Source organism: Rhinoderma darwinii, chromosome 1 (genome assembly GCF_050947455.1).
Source record: "Rhinoderma darwinii isolate aRhiDar2 chromosome 1, aRhiDar2.hap1, whole genome shotgun sequence".
Taxonomy (NCBI): Eukaryota; Metazoa; Chordata; class Amphibia; order Anura; family Rhinodermatidae; genus Rhinoderma; species Rhinoderma darwinii.
The window spans coordinates 592,768,030-592,785,221 of record NC_134687.1 but is presented as its reverse complement, the minus strand read 5'-3'; the positions used below and the strand labels follow the sequence as shown (position 1 = coordinate 592,785,221).

The following is a 17,192-nucleotide window of genomic DNA, read 5'->3' as shown; positions in this document are numbered from 1 at the left end:
GCATTCTTTGACGAAAGCAAAGTTTGAAGGAGAAAAGTATTATTTCAAATAAAAATCATTATTTCTAACCTTGTCAATGTCTTGACTATATTTTCTAGTCATTTTGCAACTCATTTGATAAATATAAGTGTGAGTTTTAATGGAAAACACAAAATTGTCTGGGTGACCCCAAACTTTTGAACGGTAGTGTGTGTACACACACTGATGTCCTAGTGGAAAGCCTAGTTTCCTCAATCAAAGAGGGGATGTCCCTTGGATTACCACAAATAGTGAGGATCAGAGGCTTTTTGCCATTTATACTGGAAAGGTCATAGGGGAGGGATCCCTTTAGATGTACACCACAATCAGTGTGGATGACTATTTCTCTACAAAAGGCAAAGATGAGATTCCTCACTTTTAGACAGGAAGTTTGGCGGTCACAGACTATTTTACATTGTGCAGTAATGTGCTCGGTGTCTGCTTCTATATGATCATATAGCAATAAGTAAAAAAAATAAAAGGAGGTTTACAGGAAATGTCACAAAGTCAGCAGCGGTGGAAGGACAGGGCATGACACACATTACCTTCTTCTTGCTGTTGAACGCCAGGGCGCGGACCTTACAGTTTGAGGAGTTGCTGCTCTCTTTGGGTATGTCCTTCAAAGCTTTATGGTAAATATGAGCATAGACGGGCACCCGAGAGCAGCTGTGTTGGAAGTTGCATTTATTCAACACCTCGTCATTAATCTCCCACAGAGCCATCGAGCCATCACGGGAGCCTGAAACAAAAAGGGAGTTCAGATCAAAGAACATTCTCTGGATTAACCCCTTAATACCCAAGGTATTTCAAACCTTAAAGGGAATGTGTTGCTAGCAAAACATGTATTTTTTTTTTAGTTAAACAATTAGTGTGTGGGTGATTAAACATTGTTCTAATTTTTTTCACGAGTCAGGAAATATTATAAATTAGATTCTAATTTATAATATTTCCTAGTGCTGGTCACTAGATGGAGCAATTCCCAAAATTGCAGCATTGCATGTGGTAAAGCAACCACATTGCTTTATGCTGCAAAATTTGAGAAAACTCACTCGCTCTAGTGAGCTCTGAGAATCCTCCCTCCTTTATCCTGGCTAGTGCCGGGAGAAACGAGGGGATTGAACGGTCAAACCTCCTACACTGTGTCGCCATTTTTTGAGCTAACACACAGTGTAGAAGGTTTACATACAGTAGTAAACACACTGAAACACGAACATACATAGAAATCACTTACCTACTCCAGTCGCCGCCGGTCCGTCAGCTCGGTCTGCTGCTCCATGTGCACAAGTCCGGAAGCCGCGACCGGAAGTAGTAATCTTACTGTCCGGCCGCGACTTCCGATCCACAGGAAAATGGCGCCGGACGGCGCACAGTTCAACTTGGACTGTGTGGGAGCGGCGCATGCGCCGTTCCCACACGGACGGCGTACACCATAGTGGATGGAACGGACCCCGTTCGCATTCACTATGGGACTGGAGCTGCCGTATTCCATGTCTGTATGTGTCGTTAATCGACACATACAGAAATGGAGTAAAAAATGGCAGCCCCCATAGGGAAGAAAAAGTGTAAAAATAAAAAAAAGTGAAACACAAACACACAAATAAATATAAAAGTTTTTAATAAAAGACTAAAATCAAACGGATGTTACATTTTTTTCGTGACACTGGTCCTTTAATGACGGCGCAATTTTTAAAGTTTTTCCATCGTCGCATTCAAAGACCTATAACTTATTTTTAAGTCTACATAGCTGTATGACTTTTTTTGCAGGACAAGTTATATTTTATAATAGCACGACTTTGGGGTACATATAATTTATGGATTATGTTTTTATTAGCTTTTTTTAGCGAGGTACTGGGAAAAAAACCCCCAAATTTCGCCATTCTTTTTTGCATCTTAATTCACGATGAACGACACATACAGAGATGGAATACGGCACATACCTCCCCATAGAGAATGCGAACGGGAGCTGTTCCATTCACTATAGCGTATAGCGTACTACCAAAAGGAAGGTCTTCGGCAGAGCGAAATCCGGCGCCATTTTTATGTGGACAGGAAGCCGCGGCCGGACAGTAAGATGACGACTTCCGGTCACGGCTTCCGGCCATATGTTCAAGGCAGCGAAGAAGCGAGGAGTAGGAGCGGAAGCAGCAGCGGTGGCAGGAACAGGTAAGTTATGTTCGTGTATGTGATGTGTGTATTCTGTTCGTGTTATACTGTCTGATTAGCACTGTATCTAATCCTCCTACACTGTGTGCCGCCATTTTCTGAGCGAATGAACAGTATAGGAGGATTAGAAGATTCAACCACCTCCTTCTCCTAGCACTAGCCAGGATAAGGGAGGGGGGATTGTGTGAGGACACTAGAGAGAGTGTCTACACCAAATTTGCAGCATAAAGCAATGAGGTTGCTTTACTACATTGCAATGCTGCAATTTTGGGAATTGCTCCCTCTAGTGACCAGCACATGGAAATGTTATAAATTATAATCTAATTTATAATATTTCCTGACTTGTGAAAAAATTAAAACAATGTTTAATCACATATACTTCCTGTTTAACTGAAAAAAAAACCAATTTCTAGCAACATTCCCTTTAAGGCTCAGAGCCCATTTTTCAAATCTGACATATTTCACTTTGTGGTAATAACTTCGGAATGCTTAAACCTATCCAAGCGATTCGGAGATTTTTTTCTCGTGAGACATTGGGCTTTATGTTAGAGGTCAAATTTGGTCGATATATTCAGTGTTTGTGAAAAATCGCAAAATTTTGAAAAAAAATTGCATCTGCTTGTAAAACAGATGGAAATACCACCCAAAATAGTTACTAGTTTACATTTCCCATATGTCTAGATTGGCATCGTTTTTTGAATATTCTTCTATTTTTCTTTGACATTACAAGGCTTAGAACATAAACCGCAATTTTTCATATTTTTAAGAAAATTTCAAAAGCCTCTTTTTTTAAGGTACCTGTTCAGTTCTCACGTGGCTTTGAGGGGCCTATGTATTAGAAACCCCATAAAATACCCCATTTTATAAACTAGACCCCTCAAAGTATTCAAAACAGCATTCAGAAAGGTTTTTGTTTTTTTAACCCTTCAGGCATTTCACAGGAATTAAAGCAAAGTGGAGGTGAAATTTGCAAATTTAATTTTTCTTGCTGAATTTCAATTTTATTCAATTTTTTTCTGTAACACAGAAGGTTTTACCAGAGAAACACTACTAAATATGTATTGTCCAGATTCTGCAGTTTTTAGAAATGTCCCACATGTGGCCCTACTGTGCTCGTGAACTAAAACAAAGCCCCAGAAGCAAAAAAGCACCTAGTGCATTTTGGGCCTCTTTTTTATTAGAATATATTTTAGGCAGCATGCCAGGTTTGGAGAGGTGTTGAGGTGCCAAAACAGTAGGAATCCCCCATTTTGGAAACTACACCCCTCAAGGAATTCATTTATGGTTGTTGTGACCATTTTGACCCCACAGTTTTTACACAGCACGTATTTGAATTGGGCTGTGAAATGCCATTTTTTTCCAATAAGATGCGATGCCATATATGTGGACATAAACGGCTGTTTGGGCACACTGTTGGGCTCAGAAGGGAGGGAGTGCCATTTAGCTTTTGGAGCACAGATTTTGCCTAGTGGTAGTTCTGATTGGGGTTTTGCTGGTAGTTCAGTTTATAATGTGGGGTCATTTGTAATCTGGGCAGAGTACATCAGGGCATAATAAGAGGGTATAATAATGCGGTAAATAAATAAATTCAGAGATATGTGGCCGGTGTCGCACTGATAAATGGTGCCCGATCTTATCCGCTTTTGGACACACTGCACATTCTGTGTCGCTATATTCTGAGAGCCAGAACTTTTTTTATTTTTCAGTAAAAAAAAGCGGTGTAAGGGCTTGTTTTTTGTGGGACGGGTTGTAGTTTTTATTGGTACTATTTTGGGGTACATGCGACTTTATGATCACTTTTTATTCCATGTTTTGTGAGGGGTGGTGTTAAAAAAAAATAAAAAAATAGCGATTCTGGCATTGTTTTTTTTTTCGGTGCGGGAAAAATAATATTATAGTTTGGGTCGTTACGGATGCGGCAATACAAACTATGTGTACTTTTTTTTTTTTTAAACGTTTTCATTTTTCTTCCATCTTCATCTTCCGTTTGTTTTTATTAACGAAACTTTTATTCAACTTTTTTTTTTGTCCCACTAGGACTTGATATCCTGCACCTCATCTTTACTCGAATGCATTGCACTACCCACGTAGTGCAATGCATTAGAGCGGTCAGTAATTCACTGACAGCAAGCCCATTAGGTTCCGTCTGTGGGCGGGGCCTAATAGGCTATCATATGTGGCAGACCAGGAGGCCATTATTAGGCCTCCGGTTGCCATAGCAGCGATCGGCATAGTCACGATATCGTGTCGATGCCGATCGCTACAAACCACTAAGATGCCGCGATCGTGGCATCTGAGGGGTTAATGGCAGGGGTCGGAGCTAGCTTCATTCCCTGCAGTTACAGCACAGTGTCAGCTGTAACAAACAGCTGACACCAGTGGCTGATGTCGCAGGCTCAGCTTCTGAGCTTGCACCATCTTGAAACTGCGGCCGGACGCCTTTTAAGCCCTGCCTCTGGGCGGGACCTAGCAGGCTTCCGTTCTAGGCAGACAGGAGGCCATTGTTAGGCTTCCGGAGCAGTCATCGGAATCCCGCAATTTCATTGCAGGGTTCTGATCTGCTTGTAAACACCATAGATGCAGCGCTCGGTTTTGAGGGCTGCATCTAAGGGGTTGATCGGCCAGATCAGAGGCTAGCTCCGGTCCTGGCCTTGAAGCAGTGATAGCGTTAAGCAGTCACTGCTTTAAAACGGTCTGCAGACGCGGCTGCCGACACAGTACCCTGTTAATGCGGTGACGAAATAGTCCGTCAGTTTGCGTTAACAGGACAACTCCTGTGACCGACTATTACGTCACATAGCGTTAAGGGGTTAAATATGATCGGAGACTACTGCTAGTGGTCTCCGATCGTTGCCCTGAAGCCCGAGGCTGTGAGTAACAACCCAGACTTCAGGAGCTCCCAGCACAATGCAGGAAAAGTTCTTCTGAAGTGCCGATATGAAAAGGCGGCGCTTCACAAGAACTACCCCAAACGGCCAACGTAAAAAGTTCGTTAAGCGGTTAAAGGGATTTTCCGATTATTATTCATCACCTATCCACAGAATAGGCGATAAATATCAGATTGGTGAGTGACTGACCGCTGGGACCCACACGATTTATGTGTCTGTGCACTGCCAGAAGCTGGGTGGGAACGATGAGAAGTGTATGATGCTGATTTGTCAGCATCATACACTTCTATTCACAACGCCCAGCTAGTAAAACAAGTAAACACGCCCAGTTGGACATACGAAAAAAAACACGCCCAGTTGTCCATTTCAAAGCTCATTTGCATATATATATATATATATATATATAAAAAATAGCTCATAACTTGGCCAAAAATGAACGTTTTTAAAAAAAAAAACAACACATGTTACTGTTCTCTACATTGCAGTGCCGATCACATGCAATAGGAGATAGGGATTTGAGAATCTGGTGACAGAGCCTCTTTAAACTCTCCCTCTCTGTCCCTGTTAACCCTTGGTGCCCTTGCTGTCCCTGAGCTAAACCCTTGCTGTCCCTGAGTTAACCCTTGCTTACTTGCTCATCCCGTTGTATCCCTTGTTAACCCTTGAAACATTTAACCCTTCCCATTGTTAATCCTTTACCTGATTAACCCTTAGAATACAGGGACAGATATTAGGAGGGAGCGGGACAGAGATAGTGGGCGTATGAGAATTACAAGTAACTTATGCGTATTGTATTGTAACGTAACTTGTTTGTATGTTTAGGTAAGTGGGTAGTGGTATAGATTAGAATTGTAATACCGTGCTTATACTGTACTGTGATTAGTTACTGTGTTTGGTGTATTTTATATATGAGAGTGATTACTGTATGTTAATAAATATTACCTTTTACTATATGGTCTTATTCCATTAAGTAGCAGCAAAAGCAATTAGAGCGACGTTCGTGTAAAGGAAAGGTAGGGAACTAAGCTTAACCCTAGTGACGCTGATTATAAAGGAGGTAGTAATAGTGGGTGACACGAGAAGGTGAATGCCGTTATTACCCCACCCCCTTTTACACTGAACAGACCGGGAATGCTGGAAGATTTCGGCTCTGAAGCCTGCAAGACTGTTAATGCAGACAATTTTCATGGGATTGAAAAAACATTTAGAAGATTATCAGAAGATGTACATGATCGGATATGAACTAGATAATGTTTCTAATATATCAGTTGAACAATACATTGCTGAGAACTTGGGTAGAAATGCTTTTCCTTAATATAGAACTCACCTGACACAACCAAGGTGTCACTAATCCATGCAATTGAAAAGATCCAGTCATTGTGACCCTCCTTTAAATAAAATAAAATATAGTTAGGGCAATATAGGCAGGATGTATAGATGCTTCTGACAAAGTGGGATCTGATCACAGTAACAACTGAGAAATCCAGACAACGGTGTAAATCTGCTGCAATATGTATAATTGCATCACATCACTAGGATTAGGAAATATTGGGGTAATCATTCTTATCTCAGCAGCACAGAGTATTTGAGTAAATGTATAAGACAGGTTATTGAGGACAGACCTGCATGTGACAAGGGCAGCATTATGTGTGAGAGAGGAAGAGAGGGAAGGAGAAGGACAGACAAAATTATAGTGGAAGCAGCACGGATCTCAGCAGAACAGAGTATTTCAGGAGATTAGTGTAGAGGGAGGTCACAGACAGTTAGCAATGTTCACACCATTATAAAATGAATTGCTAGAACCTGAATTGTTAGATAAAACCATGCTCATGAATTCATACATGCAGTTAAATATTTCACGTGAAGCAATATACCCACATGCAACACACCAGTAAGTACGTACTCTGAGTTATGCTGTGTTTGTGAGGGCAGGAACCAACATTTTTGCCTAATGTTTAGTTATTGGGGTCAACGTATAAAACCGTATACAGTAAGATCCCTCTAGTGGTGGCTGCAGGAAGCCAGAATGTTACCATTTAATTCTAGCTCAATGTAGAGGATCTGGAGCTCTGTATCAGAAAAATGTAGCTCCAACCACTACAAAAGATATATTACGAAATTAATCAGGAGAGAAAAAAATAGCTACATGTTTATTTTTATCTACCGTCAAAGAAAAAAGTAAAGCTCACATCTCCCACACAGATAGGATCCAGGGTCGGCAGCCGGTACACTGCCAGGCTGTTGGGGTTATCTCCTCCGGTAGCCAGCAATGTTCGGGAAGGGTTGATCTCTATGGCATGGATTCCACAGCTTTGAGGAGTTGTATTAACCGGTTCACGGTCTTTCAAGATCGGGATCTTTGTAATCTGTCCTGTCTGTATATCCACCACAAATAACTAAACAAAAAAAGAAAAAAAAAAATGACAAAAGAAAGATGTCAATTGATATAATTAATTGTGATATGATGGGTTATCCGTGATATTGCAGGTACAACTACTGCATTAGACAATCTTAGAGGGTATGCGTCGTTTTAGGTAACATTTGAGAACAAGCCATCCTGTGTGTACATGAGGAATTACACTATTTCTGGCCATGACTTGTATTCTGCATTATTTAGCAGTTTTCCCCTCTGCAGGGTCTCTCTCTAATTTTGGTTTCCCCCCAGGTTGTGGATGGAGCCTAACTGCTATCAGGTCTTCTATTAACTGCACATATAGAAGATGAGAATCCATCTGTCCCATCTCTACCGAATAGCAACAGCGTGGAGATTATACAGCAGTAATGAGCAGTGTAGCTGAAAATGCAGCCCTGGGGCAATATATAAATCTTAGGCTGCATGCACACAACCTTTTTCATTTGTGGCCCGTAAACAATGGACCTGCAAAACACGGCTGTGCCGCCCGTGGCTTTCACGTCGCCAAAGAATTGAGTGGGCGAGACCGTTCCAACGGCCTCACATGGATCCATGAAAAACACTAATGTGCACGGGGTCATAGAACTTAATGGGTCAGTGGGCTATCCGTTAAAAAAAGAAACCGATAGCACACTGACAAAAACGAACGGTCGTGTGAATGTAGCCTTACTATGAGTAGCTGCAACGTCTGTGTGTCTCTATGCCTCTCACTTAACCCCCGTTCCCCCTCCCCGCTCCATAGACTTCTATGGGCAGCTGAAACCTGATCCCACTAAGCTTATACAGTGCATTTGGAAAGTCTTCAGACCCTTTTGAGGTTTTCACATTTTGTTTTGTTGAGGCCTTGTGCTAAAATTAAAGAAAATAAAAATAAAAATCACGTTTCCCCCCCACCATTCTGCACTCAATAACCCATTAATGACATAGTGAAAACTGAATTTTAGAAATTTTTGCAAATTTATTAAAAATGAAAACCTCAAATTTCGCATGGAGATAAGTATTCAGGCCCTTTACTCTGACACTTGAAATTTATCTGAGGGCCTCACCTTTCTCTAGATCATCTTTGAAATGTTTCTACACCTTTATTGGAGGCTAGCTGTGGTAAATTCATTTGATTGGACATGATTTGGAAAGACACACCCATGTCCATATAAGGTCTCACAGCTGACAATGCATATCAGAGAAAAACCAAACCATGAGGAAGAGAGAACTGCCTGTAGAGCTCAGAGACAGGATTGTGTGGAGGTACAGATCTGGAGAAGGTTACAAAAAAAAACAAAACTGCTGCACTGAAAGTTATCAAGAGCACAGTGGCCTCCATAATTCTTAAATGCAAGAAGTTTGGAATAACAGGACTCTTCCTAGAGCTGGCCACCCCACCAAACTAAGTAATTGGGGGAGAAGGGCTTTTTTAAGAGGTGACCAGGAACCCAATGGTCACTATGGCTGAGCTCCAAAGATCCTGTGTGCAGATGGGAGAAACTTCAAGAAGGTCAAGCATCACTGCAGCACCCCAACAATCTGGGCTTTATGGCAGAGTGGTCAGAAAGAAGCCTCTGCTCAGTAAAAAGGACACATGAAAGCCCACCAGGAGTTTGCGCAAAAAAAAAACCAAAAAAAAAACAAAAAAAAAAAAAAACACCCCAAAAGGACTCTCAGACTGTGAGAAGAGAGATTCTGTCGTCTTGTCAAACCAAGATTTTTGGCCTAAATTCGAAGCGTCATGTCTGGAGGAAACGAGGCACTTCTCATCACCTGCCAAATACCATCCCTACAGTAAAGAGTGGTGGTGGCAGCATTATGCTGTGGGGTGTTTTTGGTCAGGGTTGAGGGAAAGATGAATGAAGCAAAGTGCAGAGATATTCTTAATGAAAACCTGATCCAGAGTGCTCTGTACCACAGACTGGGCCGAAGGTTCATCTTCAGGCAAGACAATGACCCTAAACACACAGCCAAGACAACACAGGGGGGGGGGGGGGGGGCTTAGTTACAACTCTGTGAATGTCCTTGAGTGGCACAGAACGAGCCCTGACTTGAACCCAATGGAACATCTCTGGAGAGATCTGGGAAGGTCTGTCCACCGCCGGTCTCCATCCAACATGACAAGCGCTCGAGAGGATCTGCAGAGAATGGCAGAAAATCCCCAAATCCAGGTGTGCAAGTCTTGTGGCATCATACCCAAGAAGACCGGAGGCTGTTATCACTGCCAAAGGTGCTTCAACTAAGTAAAGGGTCTGAATACTTATGTCAATGCAATAGTTTAGTTTTTCCTTTTCAATAAATTAGCAAAGATTAACCCCTTAGTGACGAGCCCATTTTTGGGCCCTAATGACCAAGCTATTTTATTCGTTTTTCTATAGTCACATTCAAAGAGCTATAACTTTTTTATTTTTTCGTCTACATAGCTGTATGAGGACTTGTTTTTTGCGGGATAAGTTGTACTTTTTAATAGCACCATTTTTGGGTACATATAATTTTTTTATTAACTTTTATTAATTTTTGGGGGGGGGGGGGGGGGGATTATAAAAAAAACCTGAAATACCGCCACTGTTCTATGCGTTTTTAAATTGACGCCATTCACTGTGCAGCGTAAATAACATGTTACCTTTATTCTATGGGTCGGTACGATTACGGTAATACCACATATGTAGAGGTTTTTTGTGTTTTACGACTTTTGCACAATAAAAACACTTGAACTAAAATTGTTTTTGCATCGTCGCTTTCCAAGAGCTGTAACTTTTTTATTTTTCCATCAATGTAGTGATTTTTTGGGCTTGTTTTCTGCGGGACGAGACGTAGTTTTGATTGGTACTGTTTTGGGGTGCATGGGACTTATTGATTCCTTTTTATTATGACTTTTTTGGGGGGCAATGGAAAAAAATAGCAAATTCGCCGTGTTTTTTTTTTTACGGTGTTCACCTTGCGGTTTAAATTACACATTAACTTTATTAATGGAGTCATTACGGTCGCGGCGATACCATATAGGTGTACTTTTATTTATTTTTTTACACTTACTAAATAAAACCACTTTTTATGGAAAAAAGGGGATTTATTTTTTTACTGTAATTTTTATTATTAATCTTTATTTCACATTTATTATTTATTTCACTAGTCCCACTAGGGGACTTTACTGTGCGATCTTCAGATCTCTGCTATAATGCTCTGGTATACTTCGTATACCAGAGCATTATTGCCTGTCAGTGTAAATCTGACAGGCAATCTGTTAGGACGTGCCTCCGGCGCGTCCTAACAGGCATATGTCCAGAGCAGACCTGGGGGCTTTTATCAAGCCCACGGCTGCCATGACACCCCATCGGAGACCCGCGATTACATTCGCGGGCCGCCGATGGGTGACAGAGGGAGCTCACTCCCCCTGTAAACAAAGTTAAATGCCGCGGTCGCTATGGACGGCGGCATTTAACGGGTTAAATGGCCGAAATCGAAGTAAACTTCGATCGCGGGCATTGGAGCAGGAGCTCAGCTGTCATCAGACAGCAGAGCCCCGGCTCCAGCCTGCACGGGAGACCCGTGCAGGACTTGGACTAGGCGAACGTGAAAAGGCGTCAGCCTAGCCTAAGGCCCCTTAGTGACTCATGTGAAAAGGCGTATTGTTGGTCACTCACGGGTTAAGAACATTCTGTTTTCATTTTGTCATTATGGGATATTGAGTGCAGAATGATGAGGAGAAACTGGATTTATTTTTATTATAGCAGAAGGCCTCAACATAACAAAATGTGGAAAAATTTAAAGGCTCTGAAGACTTTCCGAACGCATTGTAATCCGTCTCGTCGACACTGATTTAGCAGTAAATTCAGAGTGAAGAGTTAGGAGGAAAGGAGCCAGATAAGTGGAGAAAGCAGCATGTTCCTGGAATAATATATATTACAAAGTTTCTTATATTTTCTTATACTATTGATTTGTGCAAAGTTTGCTCAAACATCAGTGCCTATTTAAAGTGAATTTCATCCTTGAATACCATTTTTTTTTATTTATCCAAAATCGCCTCAATATTCTGCACGGATAAATCGGTTGGAGCTCCAAATCCCCTGCAAAGACATAGGTGGTAGCCTGCTACCACCAGAGGGAGTTTTAGACATAAAACTTAACAGTATTCAGTGTGCTCCCTCTAGTGGTGGCTGCAGGTAGCCAGCACGTGAGGCCTCATGCACATGACCGTAATGTTTTTTTTACTGTCCGCAAATACTGATCCGCAGTCATTCGCATATCTAGCATGCTGTCGGCAATTACACTCGGTAGTGCATCTGTAGTCATCTGTATTAGCGGAAAAAAAAAAAAAAAAAAAAAAGGGAGGCTACAAATGATGTCACAAACATGTCCCAACACCTTGAAAAGGTCACATGATCGCTCAGGCGCCATTACGGATATACGGAAAGGTGTCTGTTGCCCATAGAAATGAATGGGTCTGCAGATTATCCGTAATAACGGGTAAAAACTATGGTCGTTTGCATGGTGCCTTATCTTTTAAAACTATGCTTTTATTGGCTATGCAGGGAATTTGTAGCTGTGTATAAGAAAAAAAGAGAGAATTAAAATCTGTAAAGATATATTAAGAAATTAGACAGCACAGAATTTGACCGAAAGACGACCAAAAAAATAAATAGAGATTAATTTAGCAAAGACAAGACCCCCCCAAAAAGACACGACAGCAATAACTATATACAAACACAGTAATAACTTAACCACCTGGCATTGAGGCCCTAATAGCTTTATGCAACACCTCGGATTCGGAGACCAACAAGGTATTTTTTAGGGATCATGCGCTTTATCTGCCAATATTCAAACTATATACTAGAAAGATTGTAAAAAGTATCGCCATTCTGCAAACATCAGCCCATTTTACCGCAAACCCTTAAAATTCTCTACATGATAAAGGGGAACATAAGCGAAACAAGCTCATCATTCTCCAGTCCCCTGTAAATAAATATACTATAATAGACGTTTCTGATCAATAACAGGCAAAATGAAATTAAAGTATCTTACGGTATTGCATTTGGTCCCACAGACGACTTGACGATGGTTCAGCCATTGCGAAGCAAACACTTTATTGAGGGCTCCCAGTTGGAACTCCCTCTCTCTCAGGATGCCAGGCAGTGCTTGAGCGGCACAGCCACGTAACAGGTGATGGTAACTGGGGTCATCCTGTGCCTTCAGCTCCCTTGTCTTCAGATAAAACACCATGGACTTCTTTTCTGGAGGAAGCCTCCTCCGCTTCTGAGCGACATGATCCCAATCAGCCTGCAAAACGGCAAGAAGTTGAGATACTTGAAGTGGTTTGCAGGGTCCTCACGCTGCAGAGTGGCATCCGTGCTGCCCATTACCTGTGAGCAAGAGGATGCCCAGATCTTGAAGGAATTATTCTGTTAGCACAACCCCCCTTTTTAAAAAAATAATTAAAATACGTAGCTCCCCTGTTGACCAGCCAATTGTCACAGGTCTGGCTACTGAAAACGTACAGAGATCAGCGGTTCTAACCAGTGGAAGCTGCCAGCGAATGGATATTTTCCTTGCAGCAGGAGATATGTAGCATTATATGAAACGTACAGGCGACCATAAAATGTAGTAGGGATAAGTCTTCTAGAACAGTGTTTCTACACGTTCCGAAGTCAAGTACCCCCTTACTCAAATTAACTCCATCAAAGTACCCCCCAAGATGTGTTGCATCTATTAAAGAACAGCAGGAGTATAATGGGAGTACCCCCTGGAGTCATGGCATGTACTCCCTCCCTGGATGACAGTAGGGAAATCCCAAATAGAGGATCTTCATTGAGTCTGTATTTTAGGGTGTAGCGGCACAAAACCCTGATAAACATGGAGCACGATCTGAGCACCATTGCTTTGACTCCATGAGGTTAACAGCCTTACCCCAATTTTATCAAATATAGCAACCAGGATTTGGAATGGGTTGTCTAGTCTTATGTAAAGTAGAATGACAAATTCTGGAAATGTCTAATATACTGCGCTTTAATTCCTCAACATTTTCACGTTTCTCTTGCGGTCTGCCAATGGGAATATTCATATTTAGGGTTTATTCACACATTGCAGCCAGATCATGGCTTTTGCAAAACTGCAGCATTTTGGCACAATTTGGCAAAAAACATGAACAAAGATGCAGATTGACGTGATTTTTTACCCCCCCCCCCCCTCAGCCCCTTTACACATCGAGAGGGTGAAATCTGTACAGACCTAATAACACCCTCAGTTGTGAGAAGTTCTAGTGCCGGCTGCAGGTCGCCCAACACATACAACGTTTTTTGTAAATACTTTGGTCAGCCAATCAGTGCACGGTCTAGCCGCCGCCTCCTCAGTCCACAGTCTTTATTTTACATGTAATACTATGGATTTAAATTCTACATTTTTAGACTTCGGAGCGAAAAGCACCCAAGCGATTTTTTTTTTTTTTTTTTTTTTTATTAGCCTGGAACCCTGGACTGGACACAATTGTTGTAAATTGTTTGCTGTGAGAAGTATAAGGTTCTGTTCACAATTGCATTCGTTTTTTTCCCCTAATCTAAAAGTTTGTGGCACAGCCGGCCAGTTACCAGTTATAAAAAGGGGCGTTTTTATCCTCTTCTCCTTGCCGGATGTGATGCTGCATAGGCATGGTCTGAATGTTGGCACAGTCAGACGACCAATCGAATAGTTAAAACCTCATGTGCTGAATAAAAAGAACTCCTTCCCTGATCTCATCCCCTCCTTCCCTATCACTCACATGTAAAATAAGATTTCCCCTGATCTCTCTGTATATTAATCCCTAACTTGTAACCCCAACATTTCACCAAACACCCTATTCTATAACCCTGATTTAACGGCAGCTCTTCACCAATCTTCTCTTTTTTTAAAATATAAATCTGACTTAAACCCAGCCCTTCCATAATACCCCACCCAGACCTGTAATTCCTGACATTTAATTCCTAGCCTTCCTTCGTCTAACCACTTTGTTCTACCCCAAAACCCCCAGTCCTACCCTGATCTCCCCATTTGCTTACTAATACATGATAACCCATAACACCAGTCCTCTCTGATTTTTTCCGTTTCATACCATTCCCTAATACATAACCAAAGATCTATCCTAATAAAATCGATAGATTACAACCTGGATTTTTCCTCAATTTTTGCTTCCCATATTAACATCTCATTCTTCACCTCAATTCTTCTACAATTGCCAGCTTTTAGGCCTTATGCTCACGACCATAAAGGTTTTTACGGTCGGCAAATACGGATCAGACAGCTACACATCCGTAGCCATCTGCAATTGTGGAAGCGCCCAAGGACTTCTATGGGCCAGTCCGTAACGCAATTGCGGACAAGAATAGGACGTTCTATATTTTGTGGGTCATTTCTACGGCACAGACACATATCCGTAAATACATGGAATGGTGTCCTTGACCAACAAAAATGAATGGGTTCACAACTTCATCCGGAATTACATAAGGTCCCATGCATATGACCGTATTTTCTGTAGACTTCGCCCTACTTCAGGGTTTTTTATGTTTTTTTTAGTGTTCCGGCAAGAACTTCCAGTGACAAATAGAAAATAATCTGAAAAAAATCATAAGAAATTTGTAGCCCTCAACCTCCCCTGTTCCACGCTATCCCCTAATGTCCACCCGGACACCAGTTTTTATGTAGACAATTTACATGTAACGCTAAATCACTTTGCAAACGCATTACTAATGTTGTACCGATCCGGAGTTGTAGCCTGTAATCTATTCCAGAGCTGCATTCACAATTCTGTTGGTTGTTGTCCTAACAATTTAGCGGAGCTCCTATAATGTAGGGGAAAATTATATCTTTTTTTAGATTACAATATAGTGACTGGAATTCACATCTGCATTCCCTTTTTTTCCCATCAGAACAAAAAAAAAAACACGGAACTGCCAGAGCCATTGCAACACGGACACCAAGGATGCCCAAGGGAACCCATTGACTTAAATGGCGTCAGGGTTTAGTTTTAACAGTGGAAATAGTGCAGCATTTTTGACCAGATCTGAGGCTCTGATGTGAACTTATCCTAGGCTTGGAGATTTTAACTTTGAAGCCTGCAGAATTGTGAATGCAGCTCTGGAGTATAATACAGGCTGTAACTCAGGATCAGAAGATAAGTTATGATACTACAAAACTGTATTGTGTCCCATTAACACAGATGCAAGACTAATTACAATTCCATTCCCTGACAGCAAACAGAGATTCTTCAGTAAGGTAATTATACTGGATAGAAGTTATTTTTATATTTTAAGCTCCCAATTGTTTTTATTTAGCTATAAACCCCCTTCTAGTTGTCCTCAACAGTAATATCTGACTTGTAACCCACCCCCTGCCTCGGTCTCCCCCGTCATAATAATCCATGCACCACAACGTCAGTCCTGCCCAATCTCCCTGGTGCTTGACTAATCCCAGACCCAAACCGCTCTGTCCTTCCTCGCTCTCTCCTCCATTCCTTCTCAGATAACCCGCTTCCATACCCGGCCTCCCACCTACCTACCTGTTCTCCGGGGCCTGCTCCCGGCGCCGCTCTCCTCTTCCTGCTAACTGCTCTCCGGGTCATGCTCTCGCCCGCAGAGCCCCCGCGCCCGCATGGAGATAACCCGGGTGGCCGGATATCTCATATAACGGGAGCAGGAACCGAGAGCAGCACAGAGTACGTCCAGCAAAATCTACGGACGACAACGTGACCTCTCACCCCTAGCGCGGCGTATCGACGTCATCACATGTCTCGCAGACCACGCCTACGTCTCCTGGCAACGGAGGGATCGACAGCGTTTGGGCGGGGATATGGTAGCAATGATAGACGCCTCGGTAGGCGTGTCCGTCTATGGGAAAACTATGTTCTGAGGTGAGTATAAAACGTTTCTTGCTATGCTTTATATACTCCCTCATCACGTGGATATTACTGGAGGATATGTAACGTTATAATCCTCCACATAATACAATATAATACATATAACTGACTATATAATAAAACCTGGCATATAATATACAGACAGGTATAGATAGGGTCATGCTCGGATAAATTAAAGTCAATGGTTGCACTGGGCAACTTGCCAACTTTTGAGAAGCGGCATTAGGAAGACTCCCAAGAAGTTATTTTTTACCTTATGCCCCTCAAAATATATTTAGGACATACCCCAACCTAAGGAATTTCAATCACAAGAACTGTAGTGTATATGATCCCCTTCATAACACCCCTAAACAAATATAGATCCCAGACCAGTCCCCTAAACAAAAGCAGACCCCATAAACAAATACAGACCCTAGGCCAGACCCCCTAAGTAAATACAAACCCTTAATCAATACAGACACCTGACCCCTAAAAGCAAATACGGACCCCAGGCAAGGCCCCTTAATGACCAGGCTATGTTAAACCTTAAAGAGGCTCTGTCACCAGATTTTGCAACCCCTATCTGCTATTGCAGCAGATCGGCGCTGCAATGTAGATTACAGTAACGTTTTTATTTTTAAAAAACGAGCATTTTTGGCCAAGTTATGGCCATTTTTGTAGTTATGCAAATGAGGCTTGCAAAAGTACAAGTGGGCGTGTATTATGTGCGTACATCGGGGCGTGTTTACTACTTTTACTAGCTGGGCGTTCTGACGAGAAGTATCATCCACTTCTCTTCAGAACGCCCAGCTTCTGGCAGTGCAGACACAGCGTGTTCGCGAGAGATCACGCTGTGACGTCACTCACAGGT

The 17,192-nt window shown here is 42.0% G+C and overlaps 1 protein-coding gene across 1 annotated transcript in view; it reads right to left on the bottom strand.

The window, feature by feature from the left end:
* DCAF12 (DDB1 and CUL4 associated factor 12) overlaps positions 1-16,211 on the bottom strand; it is a 29,394-nt gene extending 13,183 nt beyond the window's left edge. Inside the window, exons 1-5 of the mRNA XM_075840216.1 lie at positions 15,986-16,211; positions 12,484-12,738; positions 7,259-7,465; positions 6,397-6,457; positions 564-757 (exon numbers count right to left, since the gene is read on the bottom strand). Of these exons, the coding sequence (XP_075696331.1) occupies positions 564-757; positions 6,397-6,457; positions 7,259-7,465; positions 12,484-12,738; positions 15,986-16,048 (780 nt within the window). The 5' untranslated portion in view covers positions 16,049-16,211. The remainder of the gene's footprint in view (positions 1-563; positions 758-6,396; positions 6,458-7,258; positions 7,466-12,483; positions 12,739-15,985) is intronic.
* Between the last annotated feature and the right edge of the window lie 981 nt (positions 16,212-17,192).